This window comes from Chaetodon auriga, chromosome 2 (genome assembly GCF_051107435.1).
Source record: "Chaetodon auriga isolate fChaAug3 chromosome 2, fChaAug3.hap1, whole genome shotgun sequence".
Classification (NCBI taxonomy): Eukaryota; Metazoa; Chordata; class Actinopteri; order Chaetodontiformes; family Chaetodontidae; genus Chaetodon; species Chaetodon auriga.
The window spans coordinates 15,917,021-15,931,900 of record NC_135075.1 but is presented as its reverse complement, the minus strand read 5'-3'; the positions used below and the strand labels follow the sequence as shown (position 1 = coordinate 15,931,900).

General features: G+C 42.8%; 1 protein-coding gene across 2 annotated transcripts in view; it reads left to right on the top strand.

The window, feature by feature from the left end:
- The window catches only part of srgap3 (SLIT-ROBO Rho GTPase activating protein 3), a 60,193-nt gene extending 47,128 nt beyond the window's left edge, over positions 1 to 13,065 (top strand). The window contains exons 12-22 of one of the 2 annotated variants that reach the window (XM_076757442.1): positions 19 to 49; positions 1,018 to 1,078; positions 1,699 to 1,776; positions 1,880 to 2,014; positions 2,573 to 2,678; positions 4,140 to 4,367; positions 4,561 to 4,634; positions 7,643 to 7,823; positions 7,967 to 8,116; positions 8,223 to 8,538; positions 9,410 to 13,065. In XM_076757442.1, the coding sequence (XP_076613557.1) occupies positions 19 to 49; positions 1,018 to 1,078; positions 1,699 to 1,776; positions 1,880 to 2,014; positions 2,573 to 2,678; positions 4,140 to 4,367; positions 4,561 to 4,634; positions 7,643 to 7,823; positions 7,967 to 8,116; positions 8,223 to 8,538; positions 9,410 to 9,853 (1,804 nt within the window). In that variant the 3' untranslated portion in view covers positions 9,854 to 13,065. The remainder of the gene's footprint in view (positions 1 to 18; positions 50 to 1,017; positions 1,079 to 1,698; positions 1,777 to 1,879; positions 2,015 to 2,572; positions 2,679 to 4,139; positions 4,368 to 4,560; positions 4,635 to 7,642; positions 7,824 to 7,966; positions 8,117 to 8,222; positions 8,539 to 9,409) is intronic. The other variant, XM_076757434.1, reaches the window with a different exon arrangement.
- The last annotated feature ends 1,815 nt before the right edge of the window (positions 13,066 to 14,880 follow it).

Sequence of the window (14,880 nt, the reverse complement as noted above, 5' to 3'; positions counted from 1 at the left end):
TGCTGCTTTCTGTCCCAGAGGAAGAAGGAATGCCCGTACCCGCATTCAGGTACCTCTGTTGTTGGAGAGTGTAGGTCAGGGCCAAAGGGCACTAAAACCTTCAGACTAATCGTAGTAATGTACTGGCTTCTGCTCAGGCTACACTTGCATGCTGCTAGTTTCCACAACTGTTTGAATTCTGTGACATGGGGTCAATAATAACAGTTGCTTGTACTGTATTTTGTGTGTTTTTGTTTGTTTTACACTGCTCATGGAGGGTGACCAGATGTCCCAAATCACAAGCAGTCATTCAGAATCCAAAATCCTGTCCTGTTTGTCCCAAAAATTAGATTAAAGCTATAGCAGAATTAGACATTAAATACTGATCGCTGTGAGACATTGTGTTCAGACGGGCTCTGTTCCGACTCTCAATTATGGTTGTTTTTTTTTTTTTTTAGTGCTGCAGGCAGGCTGCCACAGAGAAGCAGACAGATGTGATAAGCACTGCAGTGATGACATGAATAAAATAACATGAGGATAATGATTTACACTCTGTTGCTTACAACAGTCATTGTGTTTCTTTTCCTAATGACAGAAAGTTGACTTTATAAACAAAATGATTAGTTTTAACGTCAAGTTTTGGACATCTTTTGCTGTTTATTGACACTTAAGTGTGACGAACTGGAGGCGACGCCGACCCCCTGTGCCCCTGTTCCTCATCTGGTCGCCCTATGCTCATGAGATTTGCCTAATAAATGTTTATGAGGCATCAGGACGTTTATGAGGTGTTGGGTTTTGTTGTGGTGAAATGGAGCGTTAGACTTCTCCTGTCTTGCATATCTTTAATTAATTCACACTAGAACGGGAAATTGTAATTTGTATTGAAATATATTTTTAATACATTATTAAGACGATGCTACTGTATAAAAGTGACCCCAAAATTACACAAAATACTTCATATTGCTCTTTTAGTCATGTATTATTTTTTGATATTATGTGTCTTGTAATATATTTTCATTTTGCATCATTTCATTCCAGGATTCAGGTCAACCAATCCCACTCGTCGTTGAAAGCTGTATCAGATACATCAATCTCTACGGTAAGTCTGGCATCATGTCGCTGTGTCTTCTACTTCTGAGTTAAAGGGCAGAAAAAGAAAGTGAGCCGTGAAGTCCTTGGAAAACTCCCTCAGCCTCATAAGAAGTGACAGCAGCTTTTGGACGAGACGATCTATTTCAGCAAATAGCCGCAGGTACAGAGACTGACCTGCTCTGCTCTCCACCTCCCTGAGGTGCTCAGCTGCCTGCCAGTGATTTGACAAGCTCATAACAATAGATCACACATGGAGAGTTTTGAAAGTCTCATTGGTCTTTGTTCAGTCAGTTCAGCCCCCTCCCCCACTCGCTTTATAACTCCTCCCTGTCTACCTTCACATCTGTCTTCAGCTCATTGCTGTAGCCTGCAGGCCTTTCCTCTGGATCTGGACCTAATGAAACTCCAGAAAACTGATTAGGAGCCCTCTAACTGAAACCATATGCTGCAGCCTCACTGAGGGGCCCTCTCATGGAAAAATACGCATCTCCCTTTTATTACTAGATTACATTTCCTGCTCTGTGTTATGTGTTTCCAATGGGCTTTCATGAACTGGCACTGGGGTTTGGAGATAATGGTCGCTAGTGTAACTCTGAGTCTCCAAATTCTGGGTTGTATTTGTTTCAGGTTTGCAGCAGCAGGGCATATTCCGCGTGCCAGGATCACAGGTGGAAGTCAATGATATTAAAAACTCATTTGAGAGAGGTGAGTCAAAGGTAGACTGCATTATATGGCCATTTTTCATGCCACAAATACTATATACATATCAAATGTCACCGCTGAAAGCACACGTGTTCCTCTCAATCAGGTGAAGATCCCCTGATCGATGACCAGAATGAGCACGACATCAACTCGGTGGCAGGCGTGCTGAAGCTGTACTTCAGAGGACTGGAGAACCCCCTTTTCCCAAAGGAGCGCTTCCTGGACTTCATCTCTACCATCAGTGAGTCACGCACAGCAGAAAATAGTCAAATCCATCACAGTCGTGCGCGGACTGGTCAAACAGGAAAAGAGAAAACACACCTTGCGCTTTATGAGAAACTCAGCCTTACCGAAGAGGAGAAAGGCATGCCGTGCAGCACATGGAAGCAATCTTAACACCAGCGCTCTCTGCCCGATATTTAGCAGAAAGCCAGTAGGAAGAGGAGAGTGTGGGCTACATCAGGCTGCCGTGTGCGAGTTCACCACAGAATCATCTCCCCGCTGTTTCTACAGTAATAGTTTGATCACTCAGCGGGCCTCAGAGGTCTGCTGAAAGGCAGGAGGGGGCATCTATTAAAGTGTCAAATGACAGTCTTCTGAATCTCTTCTGCCTTTTGCTTTTAGTCACTTTGATCACTTTTCCTTGCTAGGGTCTGCTTTATGTTATATTTTAGTGGTCAGCGTTGTTGTAGGATCAGTGCTCATATGTACAAAAGTTTAAACGCTGTATTTGTCTCGGGTTTATTGCAGTGTAAACCCCTGTTGTTACACCTGTCTGTCTCTGTCTTTTGTGTTTCAGAGCTGGAGTCTGGAGCTGAGAGAGCGCATCACATCCAGCAGATTGTTGTGACTCTTCCTCGCACCATCATAATCGTCATGAGATACCTTTTTGCTTTTCTCAATCAGTGAGTTTGTGCTGATTATTATTACATTTGACGCTGGTGTATACAGACGAGTACGTAGACATGAGTTTATTCTTTGCACAGTGAAGTAATTCAATCTTAAACATAGCTTATCTGTGCATTTCTATTGGGAAAAACCAGACGCTGAGTGTATACAGTCAGGTGAAAAGACAAGTTCCAAAAATATACTGACAAAAGAAACAACCTGCTATTTACTGCCACATCTGTCTGCAGCATTTGAGGAGTTATTTATGTGCTCGGAAACTCATGCCTCACCGAAGCAGTATACCTGTCCTCTTATAATGGACGTTATTAATGCTCCTTTTTCGGTGTTTGCCTGCAGAACAAAGACTTTGATTTCATACCCCAGCTCTTACTCTGCTCTTCTGTACCCCCTTCATTGCTGGAGCTGTTGCAGCTGCAGCTTCCCTGTTCAGCCTCAGCTTGGTGATAATGTGCAAGGACCGATTGTGACTTCCTCTTGCAGCACTGAATGATTTGGTTAGCAAGAGTGGGCTGTGGTGTGTGCTGGCTAAATCGATTTGTTTAAGGGGCTGGCTGATCAGAGTGCTTTTCAAGCAACTAAGCTGTGCAATGAAGCGTGTAATGCTGTATGTCAAAGCTGAATTCAGTTGAAGCCGGTGACTCTGTAAGAGATGTTTCTGCTACATTGTTAATTTTCAGGCATTATGGCAGTGATATGTCTTAACTTAAAGCTGTTATAATCAATATTTATGCATTAACAATAGACCACATGACTAATTATCGTTATCCAGATTGAGGGTTTAAGGACAGTCGTACGGACTGTAAAGCCCTTGAGGCAAGTTTCTGATTTATGACATTAGTCTGAATAAATAAAATTCACTTGACTACTTGTATGTGAAGAGGGTCATTAATGTGATGAACCCACACAGAATTATCACCTGATTCATCTTCATCATAAAGTAACTTTATAGCATCTTTCAGCTCAATGATTTGGTTTTCTGGCACAAAAATGTATTCTTCAGGTTCAGTCTGTTGTCAGCGAAAAGTCCTTAAACCCGAGATATGCTGCCTGTCCAGCAACAAAACGGACAAACTTAGCAGCGAGCTGGTGAACATAGTAGCATTTAGCTGTGGTAGCGACCAAAAACAGAGCTTTAAGGAGACGGAGTACTGGACTTCACCAGGTGGCCAGAAATACAACTCCAAATGAATGTTGATGTTGCTCCTTGTCTGCTGGTGGAATAAAAACACAACCCTTTACTCATATATTCACCATATCAACTTAAAAGGATCTTAGAAATGTAATAACCAATCTATACATGACATCATCTATAATCCAAGAGGTAGCCTTTGTAGCTTAGGCTAACACTTAATCTATGCATACAGTATTCATGTGATCTGGTGTTGTTTAAGTTTGCTTCCATCAGTCATATTTGTATACGCAGGAATAACACGATGCCCTCCCGTCCTCTCCCTCAGTCTCTCTCAGTACAGCGACGAGAACATGATGGATTCATACAATTTGGCAATCTGCTTCGGTCCGACCCTGATGCCCATCCCGGACGGACAGGATCCTGTAGCATGCCAGGCACATGTTAACGAGGTCATCAAGACCATCATCGTCCACAATGAGGTCATCTTTCCCAACCAGCGTGAGCTGGACGGCCCAGTGTACGAAAAGTGCATGACTGGAGGGGAGGAGTACTGGTGAGTGCTGGCTGGACCAGGAGGTTAACATGTGAGCAGAGATACAGTTCTGTTGACTCTGACATGAGTTTAAGAGGAGAAGCTGTTACTTTATCATCTAATCACCTGCATAAACATGTTTATTGTTCATAAATCAAATATGGGTCAAGCTCCAGTGTCTACATTTCAGTGAGTTTTCACTTTGCTCCCACAGTGACAGCCCCCACAGCGAACCAGGAACTATTGACGAGGCTGACAATGGAACCGAACCACACACCAGTGATGAAGGTCAGTACAGCAGTCATAGTCACAGTAGTCGTTTCTCATCTCTTTTTATGAGCGGCCTTTGTGATTATCCAGGTACGTCTTTAGCCATGCGGCATGGCTCAAGGGATGGCAGTTTCGGTCTGTCGTCCATCACTTTGGGTCAATATCTCCACAGCTATTGGATGGATTGCATTGAAATTTGGTATAGATGAATCATATTGTCTTCAGTGATCCCCTGACTTCACCTCTGGCAGCATCAGCATGTCGGCTTTCCATCCAGAGGTCCAGGTTAAACACCTATGTACATGCATTAATGTATGGTGCATTTCCTCAGCGCACCTCTTTGAACTGGCACCTCTCCAGCTACCATACTCTGTACCAGCTGGTCCACACACACACTAAACTAAGGTTGCTAACAGGAAACATTAAACCTCAACATGTTAGCATTGTTACTGTGAGCATGTTAGCATGCTGACCTCTCAGCTCAAAGCACCACTGTGGCTAAATGCAGCCTCACTGAGCCGCAGCACGGCTCTTAATCTTGTTTCTTCACGCAGGCCATTTTTCCTGATTTACTGCAGCTGATGTTAGGGGCCATGTGAACTGCTGAGCTTGCCTGTGTGCACTGTAGTCAATATCAGCTAGGGGAAGACGTTTCCATTATTTTCTCCAATGCTATAGTATATATATAGACTTGTTGCTACCATTTCAGTTAACAGTGCACGCAAAAGCAGTTTTTCAGCAGCTCCAGTTAAGCAGAGGCTAATTCTCCCATTGTGTTAGAGACAAGACTGAAATAACTTGTCTGATAGATGTTACTGTCTGGCTGTTTCATCATTTTAAGAGAAGTTCACGGCAAATAGTGCTGCACGGACTTCACACGAGAGTGCATGTCATGTGATTTTAGCAGACTTGGTGGTGGATATGAAAGCGTTACATGCAGACTGACCTTTCTTATTAAGTGCTTTTGACTGAGAGGTTAGGGAGGTTTGCACTGCAACAGCTTATGATTGCAAAGGCTTATGTGATGTTTTGAAGCTGAAGGCAAGTTGAGTAAACAGTGTTGGCATGCAGCACTGCCTCTTTGATCTGTCTTTCTGTGTGTGTGTGCGCGAGTCTCTCTCCCTCTCTCTCCCCCTCTCCCTCCTCCCCGGCTCGCTCTTTGTTCAGTGTTAGTCAGCAATTCTCCTGGGACTTTCTCCTTTGTGCAGTGTTTCCCCAATTCTCCTCTGAGCTTTGAATGCATAACTGGGCCAGGCACAAAAGCCAAAACACATATAATACACAGAATAATATCTCCTGTGCCGTCAGTGAAGAGTCGGTGAGCAGGTCTGTGAAGTGTGGAGTGTGTCAGGTCAGACCGGGGGTAACTGAGCTTCAGCTGTGCTGTTGGCTGCGTTTGTAATGAGCGCTGACCCTTTCTCCCTTCTCTTGCTCTCACTTGGAGAAGACAACAAAGGCTGGCTGTTGCTGGCCTCAATACGGAGAGTTTTATATGACGTTATGGGCTTTGGTGTTGCACTGCAGTTTCTGTAGTTGGTTCAGTTGGTGTCCTCTGGCAGCAGTTCAGTTTTTATGGCAAAAAAAAAAAAAAGTTGGTGCTAAATTAAGATCTAAGCAACCATGTCGTGATAACAGTGCTTTCATATTTTCATTACGTTATGATTGAAACTAAATTCGAAGAGAATTGCTTTTCATCTTTATCCTCTCTAACTGTCTTTGTAGCCCTCCCATCAGGTTTTTCAAAATAAAACCCATGACGCTAACCATACAGTTAACTGTGACTGACCCCTGCTGGCTGTCCTGCTGAAATGCACCACAGACGAGACTAGGTTTTCCTTTTAAATGTTGGCAAAAATCACCTTCTTTTATTAGATGTGTTGTAAAATATTTATTTTCCATGCATTTATATAACAGCATTTTTTTCTCTCTTTTTTTTACGGTGATGGCACAAAAATAAAAAGACATTTCTCTTGAAATACGATTCTACCTCTTTTCACTCAATTGGCAACATTTGAGAACATATCTTAAAAAAGAAATAAAATTATTGAAACAGCAGATGTGTTCATTGGCTCCAAGTAGGAATGAAAATAATGTGTTTTGGAAGGAGTAACCTGCTCCATAATGTAGGTTAAGTTGTAACTGTAATGTGATTCATTTTCGGTTAGACGAGCAGTAGGATTAATGATCTCAGCAGCGTTTCTTTGGCAGAAAACCCAAAGTGTATTATATAAGTACAATAATCAGTGTAAGACACATCATCTCTAACAGGTACATTTACATACAGCAGCAACAGACACACATGCCAACACAGCACACAGCAGAGGAGGCTTTCCTGTAACAAGCCATCTGAGCTTGTAATATAAAGTATACAGTGTGGAGATAACCTGAGCTCTGGCAATGCAAGTCTACACAAAAAGCCACATGAAAAAACAATTTCCCAAATTCCAAAATACACCAACATTGCTCCAGCATGTGGGTCTGTAATAGATGCTGCTGGCCACATTAGCCACACAACATGCTGACATCAAATTCAACAGGCTAACCGGCAAAATAAACAGTAAAGCAGCATTAAAATGTCACAACTTACACATTCTTAGTTCAAAGTCGGTATCGGCCCATCCTTGAGCTTCAGTTTTGAATTGAATCCTGCTTTTTATTGGCCCTCAAAGCAGTGTGAAATGAAATGTTTTCCAGTTGTTGTTTCCATCAGGTTATTCCACTGGTCTTCACTTTCTTGTAGTAGATCAAGATTTTTGTGGTTTGTGAGTGTGTGCATAGCCCTCCACCTGTTTGTTATCTGTGTGATCATAGCCACAGTAAAGCTAGTTATTTTTGTTATGCTAAAACATTTATCATGGTAATGACAGCATTGCAAAATCCATGTCAACACACCCCCTGTTTCAGTTTATAAGATTATATTGTTGATCAAGTCAAGGAAGGAAACAGCTTATCTTATCTTATCTGTACCATGTCGAAGTCTATTGTGCGGTTTTTGTTGATGTTTCTCGGTCTGTTAATTTTTCCAGAGGTAGAACAGATCGAGGCCATAGCCAAGTTTGACTACGTGGGACGCACTCCCCGGGAGCTGTCCTTCAAGAAGGGAGCCTCTCTGCTTCTGTATCACCGAGCGTCTGAGGACTGGTGGGAGGGCCGCCACAATGGTGTGGATGGCCTCATCCCACATCAGTACATTGTAGTACAAGACCTGTGAGTAACATCATCATCAGTGAAGCTGTTGCTTTGAATTAAGTTGCGCTCAATATTTCTTACCAAAATTGTGTAAAATTACTTCTATGTATACATACTTTGTGTGTATCTTATGCTCACCAGCAGTGCCTCTGCTCTTTCAGGGATGATGCTTTCTCAGATAACCTCAGCCAGAAAGCAGACAGTGAAGCGAGCAGCGGACCGTTGCTGGATGATAAGGGTTCATCCAAAAATGATGTGCCGTCACCGTGTGAACAATCACCTGATTACAACTTCGGAGGAGTCATGGGGAGGTAGATACAATGAAGAATGACACCTGTCTTAGTTTTAAAGTTCTGTTGAGCTCTATTTCTGAGTTTTCCTGTTTGCCTGCTGGTCTGATCTGATCCCTCTCTACAGGGTAAGGTTACGGTCCGACGGAGCTGCAATCCCACGTCGCCGGAGTGGCACAGACACCCACAGCCCAACCAGAGTGGCTGACACTCCGCCACGGGCCGCGGCCTGTCCCAGCAGCCCCCACAAAGTGTCCATCAGCAAGGGTCGAATGGAGAGCCCAGAAAAGAGGCGCCTCGGCACCTTTGGCAGCGCGGGAAGCATCAACTACCTGGACAGGAAAGTCTATCCTGAGGGCCACCCTCTGAGACCAGTACCAGGGGCCACCCGTCACAGCAGCCTCGGGGACCACAAGTCACTGGAAACAGAAGCTCTGGCTGAGGTAGGAGTGGCACATTTCAGGTAGAGGCAAAATGAATGGGACCGAAGTTGTCTCTGTTTCACATGTTTCTATATCTGCGTTTGGTGGCTCTGAAGTCTCAGTACCAGAAATGATATGAAGTGTCAGGGAATTATAGCATGTAAGTGGATTGGAAAGGTTTGGTACAGAGCCAGGGCTCCTTGATGTAGCTGTCAATCTGAGAGCAGCAGCTGGGACCTGGAGCAAATGTCAGGGCCAGACTGCAGCTGGGAGATAGACACACCTCAAGGACACAGAGGCCTGGAACTGAATAACAAGCTTAAGAGCACTGAAGGTTCAGCACCAACGTCTCCTCATCAGCTAATGGCTGCAGGAGATTAGATCCAAACAAAACCCAAACATAAAATGTTCAGCGTGTACTTTAACTTGACTCATTTCAAAATGGCACCCAGGATATTGAATCAAGTGTTTTAAAAAGTTGCATTGTCATTGCTCAGTGTTTAAAAAGTTTATCAAACAGGTTCGACTGATAAAGTAGCCCAATAGAATAATGTACAGGACCATACTGCTACTGTAAACCACTTTGCAAACCACACTGTTGTGTCATAGAAAAATGTGTTGTAAGATTGGCAGAATATGGCAGAAATAGAATATATAATTCATAGTTTTCTTTTCTTTGGTGTATAATCACCTGAAAATCAGAATCATGGCGTTGTGTCGCTTCAGAATGAGCTCATTATATCTTCAGATATATCTCTACCGCCGTGTCTCACCACGAGATGCCACTGAATCCTACACACTGGTCCTTTAAATATAATTTTAAGTGCTGTGTGTCTCCCTGTCCTGACTCTTATTTTTGATTGTTCTGCTCTCTTCATCTCTCCTCTACCAGGACATAGAGAAGACTATGACTACAGCACTCCATGAGCTATGTGAGCTGGAGCGACAGAACACCGTTAAACAGGCTCCCGACGTCGTCTTGGACACCCTGGAGCCCATGAAGAACCCAGTTAGCTCCGAGCCCGGCAGCCCGCTGCATACCATTATGATCCGTGACCCCGATGCAGCCATGCGCCGCAGCAGCAGCTCCACCTCTGAGATGATGACCACCTTCAAACCCGCTCTCTCCGCCCGGCTGGCTGGAGCTCAGCTGCGCCCGCCGCCCATGAGGCCCGTGCGCCCTCCTACCACCCAGCACCGCTCGAGCAGCTCCAGCTCTTCGGGGGTCGGCAGCCCCGCTGTAACTCCCACTGAGAAGATGTTTCCAAGTAACAATTCAGCTGCTGCTTCTAACAATGCGTCCAGTGATGCCGGGGATAAGTCTGGCACCATGTAGCGAAGGTGGAATCTGCTAGGTGGGGAGGTTTGCAAAGCTTTCCGAATGAGGGGAGAGCTTATGGAAATGGGTTCTGATGTGTGGAAAGCAGATATGGATATATGGATATGTTTTCTGCCTGACTTAATTAATATATTCAGGAAGCTCCTGAAGCGAGCCTACAGTTTGTTATGGTGATAAAGCGGTGGAAGAAGCCGTAGAGGTGTGATAGCGTAAAGCTCATCTCTCTTTGAAACTTGATTTAACTACACGAAATGTGTAGAAGAATACATGTATTTCAGTTTTACCTCAGTTTCAACAAACCTCTGTGGCCCACGTCCTCAGATGTAATGAATGCAAGTGAAGCAATACTTGTGTGAAATTTGGGATTAGTTTCTGCCCAACGCACGCCGTCCAGCGGATGTTTCAGTCACTCCTGCCGATGTGTATGAAACACCTCATCTGGACGGGCGTGGACCTTCAGGCTGAAATACCACGTCCGTTTAACCATTTAGGTCGCAGGCCTCATGGCTGTACATACAAACTTACTTGAAGTTGCCATGCTTTCTGTTTGTATTATAACACAGTGGATGTTCAGCAGAGTATCAGCTTAGTGACATTGTACTGTATATGTCTGCATGCAGGGTTTGGAGAACATAAGGACTTGCATCATGGAGAGATGTAATGATGTGGGATTTTCTCATATGGTCATTGTAAGCATAAGATATTAGTTTGAAACCTAATTTTCAAAGTAACACATTGGGATCTTACAGTATCATGTTTTAAATCTGCATTGTGTGGCTGTTGGTACTGCAGATGTTGTACCTGAAGATAAAAGCATCCCGGCATGAAGATGATCTCTGAAGTTTTCGATATTACTCATTAGAGCTTTACGAAGTTCATCCTCCAGCATCGTGTATGGTCGGACAGCGGGCAGACGTTTTTTTTCCTATGTCCTGTATATGAAATGCAGAAAACTAATACACCAACTAATGTAGGAATCCTGTGGTAAACTTGTACATAATAACATAGCTAGTAATTTTTTAAGTGTTAATCTTGTACAGGCTGAGGAAAAAGGCAAAGGGTTGGCTGTGAATGGCACTTGTTAAGATCATAATCCACCTTTTTACCATCTTCAGTAAACTGCAAACATACTCTCTGGCTGTGTAAAATAGAGTTCAGATCGTTTACCTTGTGCTGTGTGTGTAGAATGCATTTGATAGCTGTGCTGTAGAAACTGATTGCTGTTGAACAGACAACAAAGGCCGAACAGATGTTTTCTCCATTACGTTTTTGACGCCCATTTTTGCTCACAGCTCGCACAACTTGAAGCGTTGCCTCTTCGATTCTAATCCGGGTGATTTTTATTATTGCAAAAGCTGAATTGAAAAGTGTCCTCTCACAGTTCCTCTTTCCAGTTTAAGATGCGTCAACCAGAGGAACCTGAGAAGTTGTGACATACTAATATCACAGCTGTTTCCTTCCTTCCTGTGTTTTTGTCATACCCGCTGATAGATACAGCTCTGCTCAGACTGTAGCCTGTTCCCTTTTCATTGGAAGAAAACTAAATAGAGAACATGTCAGTGTTTATATCTACTGTACCTCTTGTCTTTCTGACAGCTCTAGTACAGAGACCGTGTTATCTGCATCCCAAAGAGCCTGCTCTGTTCTGCATGTTTTGCGCTGTAATGTCTGACTCATATTCTGGGGCAGTTAAACGATGGCTGTATCTGGTGCCTTGCCTTGGTAAAACGCACAAATTAAATCAATATTGGATGTTTTTTTTTCCTTAAGAGACGGGCTTTAACATTTATGCGGATTGGGAATGATGAATTAAGCTGCTTGCTGCAGTTGCTAAAACAGATTTGAAGCAGAGTCGTGCTGGATTGAGCAAAAGAAACTTAAATATTAGCATGTGAAGCAGGCCCTGATTCCACTGTCAGCTCTGCAGTGTAAGCGAGATACATGGTGTAAACTGAAAATAATTGCTTGTTGTAAATGGATTGTTTGCTTTTCCTTTGTCACAGACAGATTTATAAATGTCCAGGGTGGGAGAACAGAGAGCTCCTCCAGCCAGAGAAAGGCAATACAGCATTTAAAGTCATACAGTGCACTCACGCCCTCTGCTGGTTCCTGCTGGCACTGCCTCTCGATACCGTCACCTGACATGGGCATTATCTGAGTATGAGTATGATCTGGGGCTGATGTTACGATCGCTGGGCTCATCCATGCAGTTCTGTTTGTCTGTTACAGTTTTGCGCCTGTCAAATCTATGAAGATAACGTTAGAAAAAAAAAATGTTTATTGAAATAAGAAGAAGCACACACATTTCAAAAGGTGAAACTATCATCATTATATTTAACTAGACTTTTTTTTTTTTTTTTTTACTTATACACACTTGTGTAAGTGGAGCAGAAAATTTGAGTGCCTTTTGTGCACAACATCAATTTTTATTGGACTTTTATATTTACTTTTTTAACTGTATTAGTTGTCATGTTTATTATAAACTGATGTTGCTTTTTTATCTTTACTTTCTATTGCTACTCAGTCGTCAAACTACCATAAGGACTGTGTCGTGTAAAGATATTCCTCTCATGTTTGACAGAAACATCATCTTGGAACGCTCGTCTGTGTTTGGGTGATCACTGAAAAACAAGAGTTATTAAAAAAGAAAAACTACTGTACACACGATCTACTGGTGAAGTTCAGTAGAATCATCTCAGAATATTTCCTTCATCCTTTTTGCTTTGATCTGCGTGAAATGCCTGTGCTGTGGTTGAGCCGTAACTCTTCTCATTTAGCTCCTTCCCTTTCAAAGCAAAGTCACTGCAGTATTGTTGGACTGATCCGGACCCTCCTCTTGCAGAGGTCATAAGGCACTTGGTGCACTCTCCTTTTCCCTACATGTGATGTTGCGCCAGACGTTTTCTTTCCTGGAATGTGTGCTGAAATGGGTAACACTGTTTGTCTGCTGACATAAGAAGACATTAAGTTAACATCCGAAAAGGACGTCGCAGTCAGAGAGCAGACTGAGCGCCTGCTCGTGTGGCGGGGACCGGAGTGTGAGTTGCTGTCACACTGTTTACCTTCTCTTTAATTGTTTGTCTAGTGATGCTGTTTGTTGATGAGTGTCTGGTTGGTTGAAACCCTGTGATGTAATGTATACCATACCACTGATTGGATGTTGAAAACCCCTGCGTCCAAATAAAACCATTATCGCTCTGTGATCTGGACACAGTGACTGACGTGTTTTTGATTTGTGACCTTAAAAGGCTCATCTGGATTTCCAGTTGTGAACGAAAGGTCATAGAGATCTGAAAGATGACAGACATGGTCATAGGAGCATTTTTTTGGTTTTCATTTCATAGGCTACTTTAAATCCGCTAAAAACCTGGTTTAAATTTGGAAATGGATTGTTTTTTCTTTTCTTTTTTGGGACTTAAGGAATAAAGTATAGAAGTTTTATAATATATTACTGCTGTGTTGTGTTGCTACTGGTAAGAATATTTATCTTTTAAATGATTTTTTATGTTTTAAAAAGTAAGATACTGTTGTAATAGTAATGAAGTAGATATACAAAGCCTGGATACGCCACTGGCAATCTCGCAACACATGATTTCTACATTCTGATTGGTGCGTGGAAGTACATGACATCAGCTTTTTCCACCTGAGCCCACCCACTTCAAACCAGTGAGAGAAGGTCAGAGAAAAGCAGAAATATCTTGTATGAAATAAAGTTGTGTGTTCAAATACAAGGCCAATAATCAAAAGGCAAATTTTCGCCTAACCCCAGATTTAAATTGTCGTTATTGTTGATGCATTTTAATGCAGATATAGGCTCTTAAAACAAGGAGACTGCAAGTGCCAGGAAATAACAACCCAAATCTGGATTTAAAAGAAGTGAAATATGAAAAAGCTATGTTTATATTTGCACATAATGTGTTGAATGATAATTATATCATCAGAGAAGAGGAGACGTTTTGAAATTTAAACCAGGTATCAGGAAAAACAAATTGAAGTGATTGAGAGTCTGTAGTTCATTCAGTGGCCACACGATGGAGTAGCTGCAGCAGAGATGGTCTTTACTGGGTTGATTACTCTTTACGCATCATGAACGAGCTAGTTTTGCATTAATTAGGTGATAACATCTCCCTTTGAAATTGGCTTTCTAGTCCATCGGTCAGAGAGCGGTACACCAGCATCTCACACTGCTGGCGTATAAACAAAATTCAATTTGTTCCACCTGAGAAACCACTGTCCCACCGAGATCATGAAGCCAACCAACAAACAACTGTCTCACATGTTTCATGGGCCTGGAAGGTTTACCTCTTACTAACAAGTAAAGATCTTTAGCAGAGCTGGAGATGTGCTTTGAGAGAGTCCTGTGTTTAGGCCAGTAGAGACAGACATGTTTTGGGCAGCAACCTTTGGGCAGTGGTTGTGTAGCCTCCAGCCAATAGCACCATGCAGGTGAGTTCGGGGTTTGCTAAAAAGCGATCAGGTGCAGGACCACACAGGCGGCAACCATTGGTTGAGTACGAGTGTGGAGCTGGGGAGGAGGGACCAAGTTTGCATGTTGTGTTTTTGAACAGTAACCTGCGATTCATGCATAGTACACTTTTAATATGTGACACATTAAGTTCTGAAATCAATCTGGGATCTCCATGTGTTAAAACTGTGACATTTTAAGTCATAATATTTCATTGAGTATTGCCTTTACTAACAACCTAAAAAGGAAGGATTACACATATCATGTATTATGGTTAGAAAGGAAGCAGTGGTTATTAGGGTGACATACGAAAACAGGTTCAGTTTACGTAATTATCACATCACGCCTCAGTGCACTCTGGAATGCCCTTGTTTGGTGATTGTGTTGTGTGATTCAGGTTTTACAAGTGTTTTTATTCCTTTTTATTTCCAAAAACAGTGGAAACAGATCCCTGCTGAACTTGGGCTCTAATGGGCAAAGATAGCAAAACTCTGGCCATGCATGCATGTGTTCGCTTTGAGCCACGAAAAGGTGGGTTTACCACAAAGACAAACTAGCA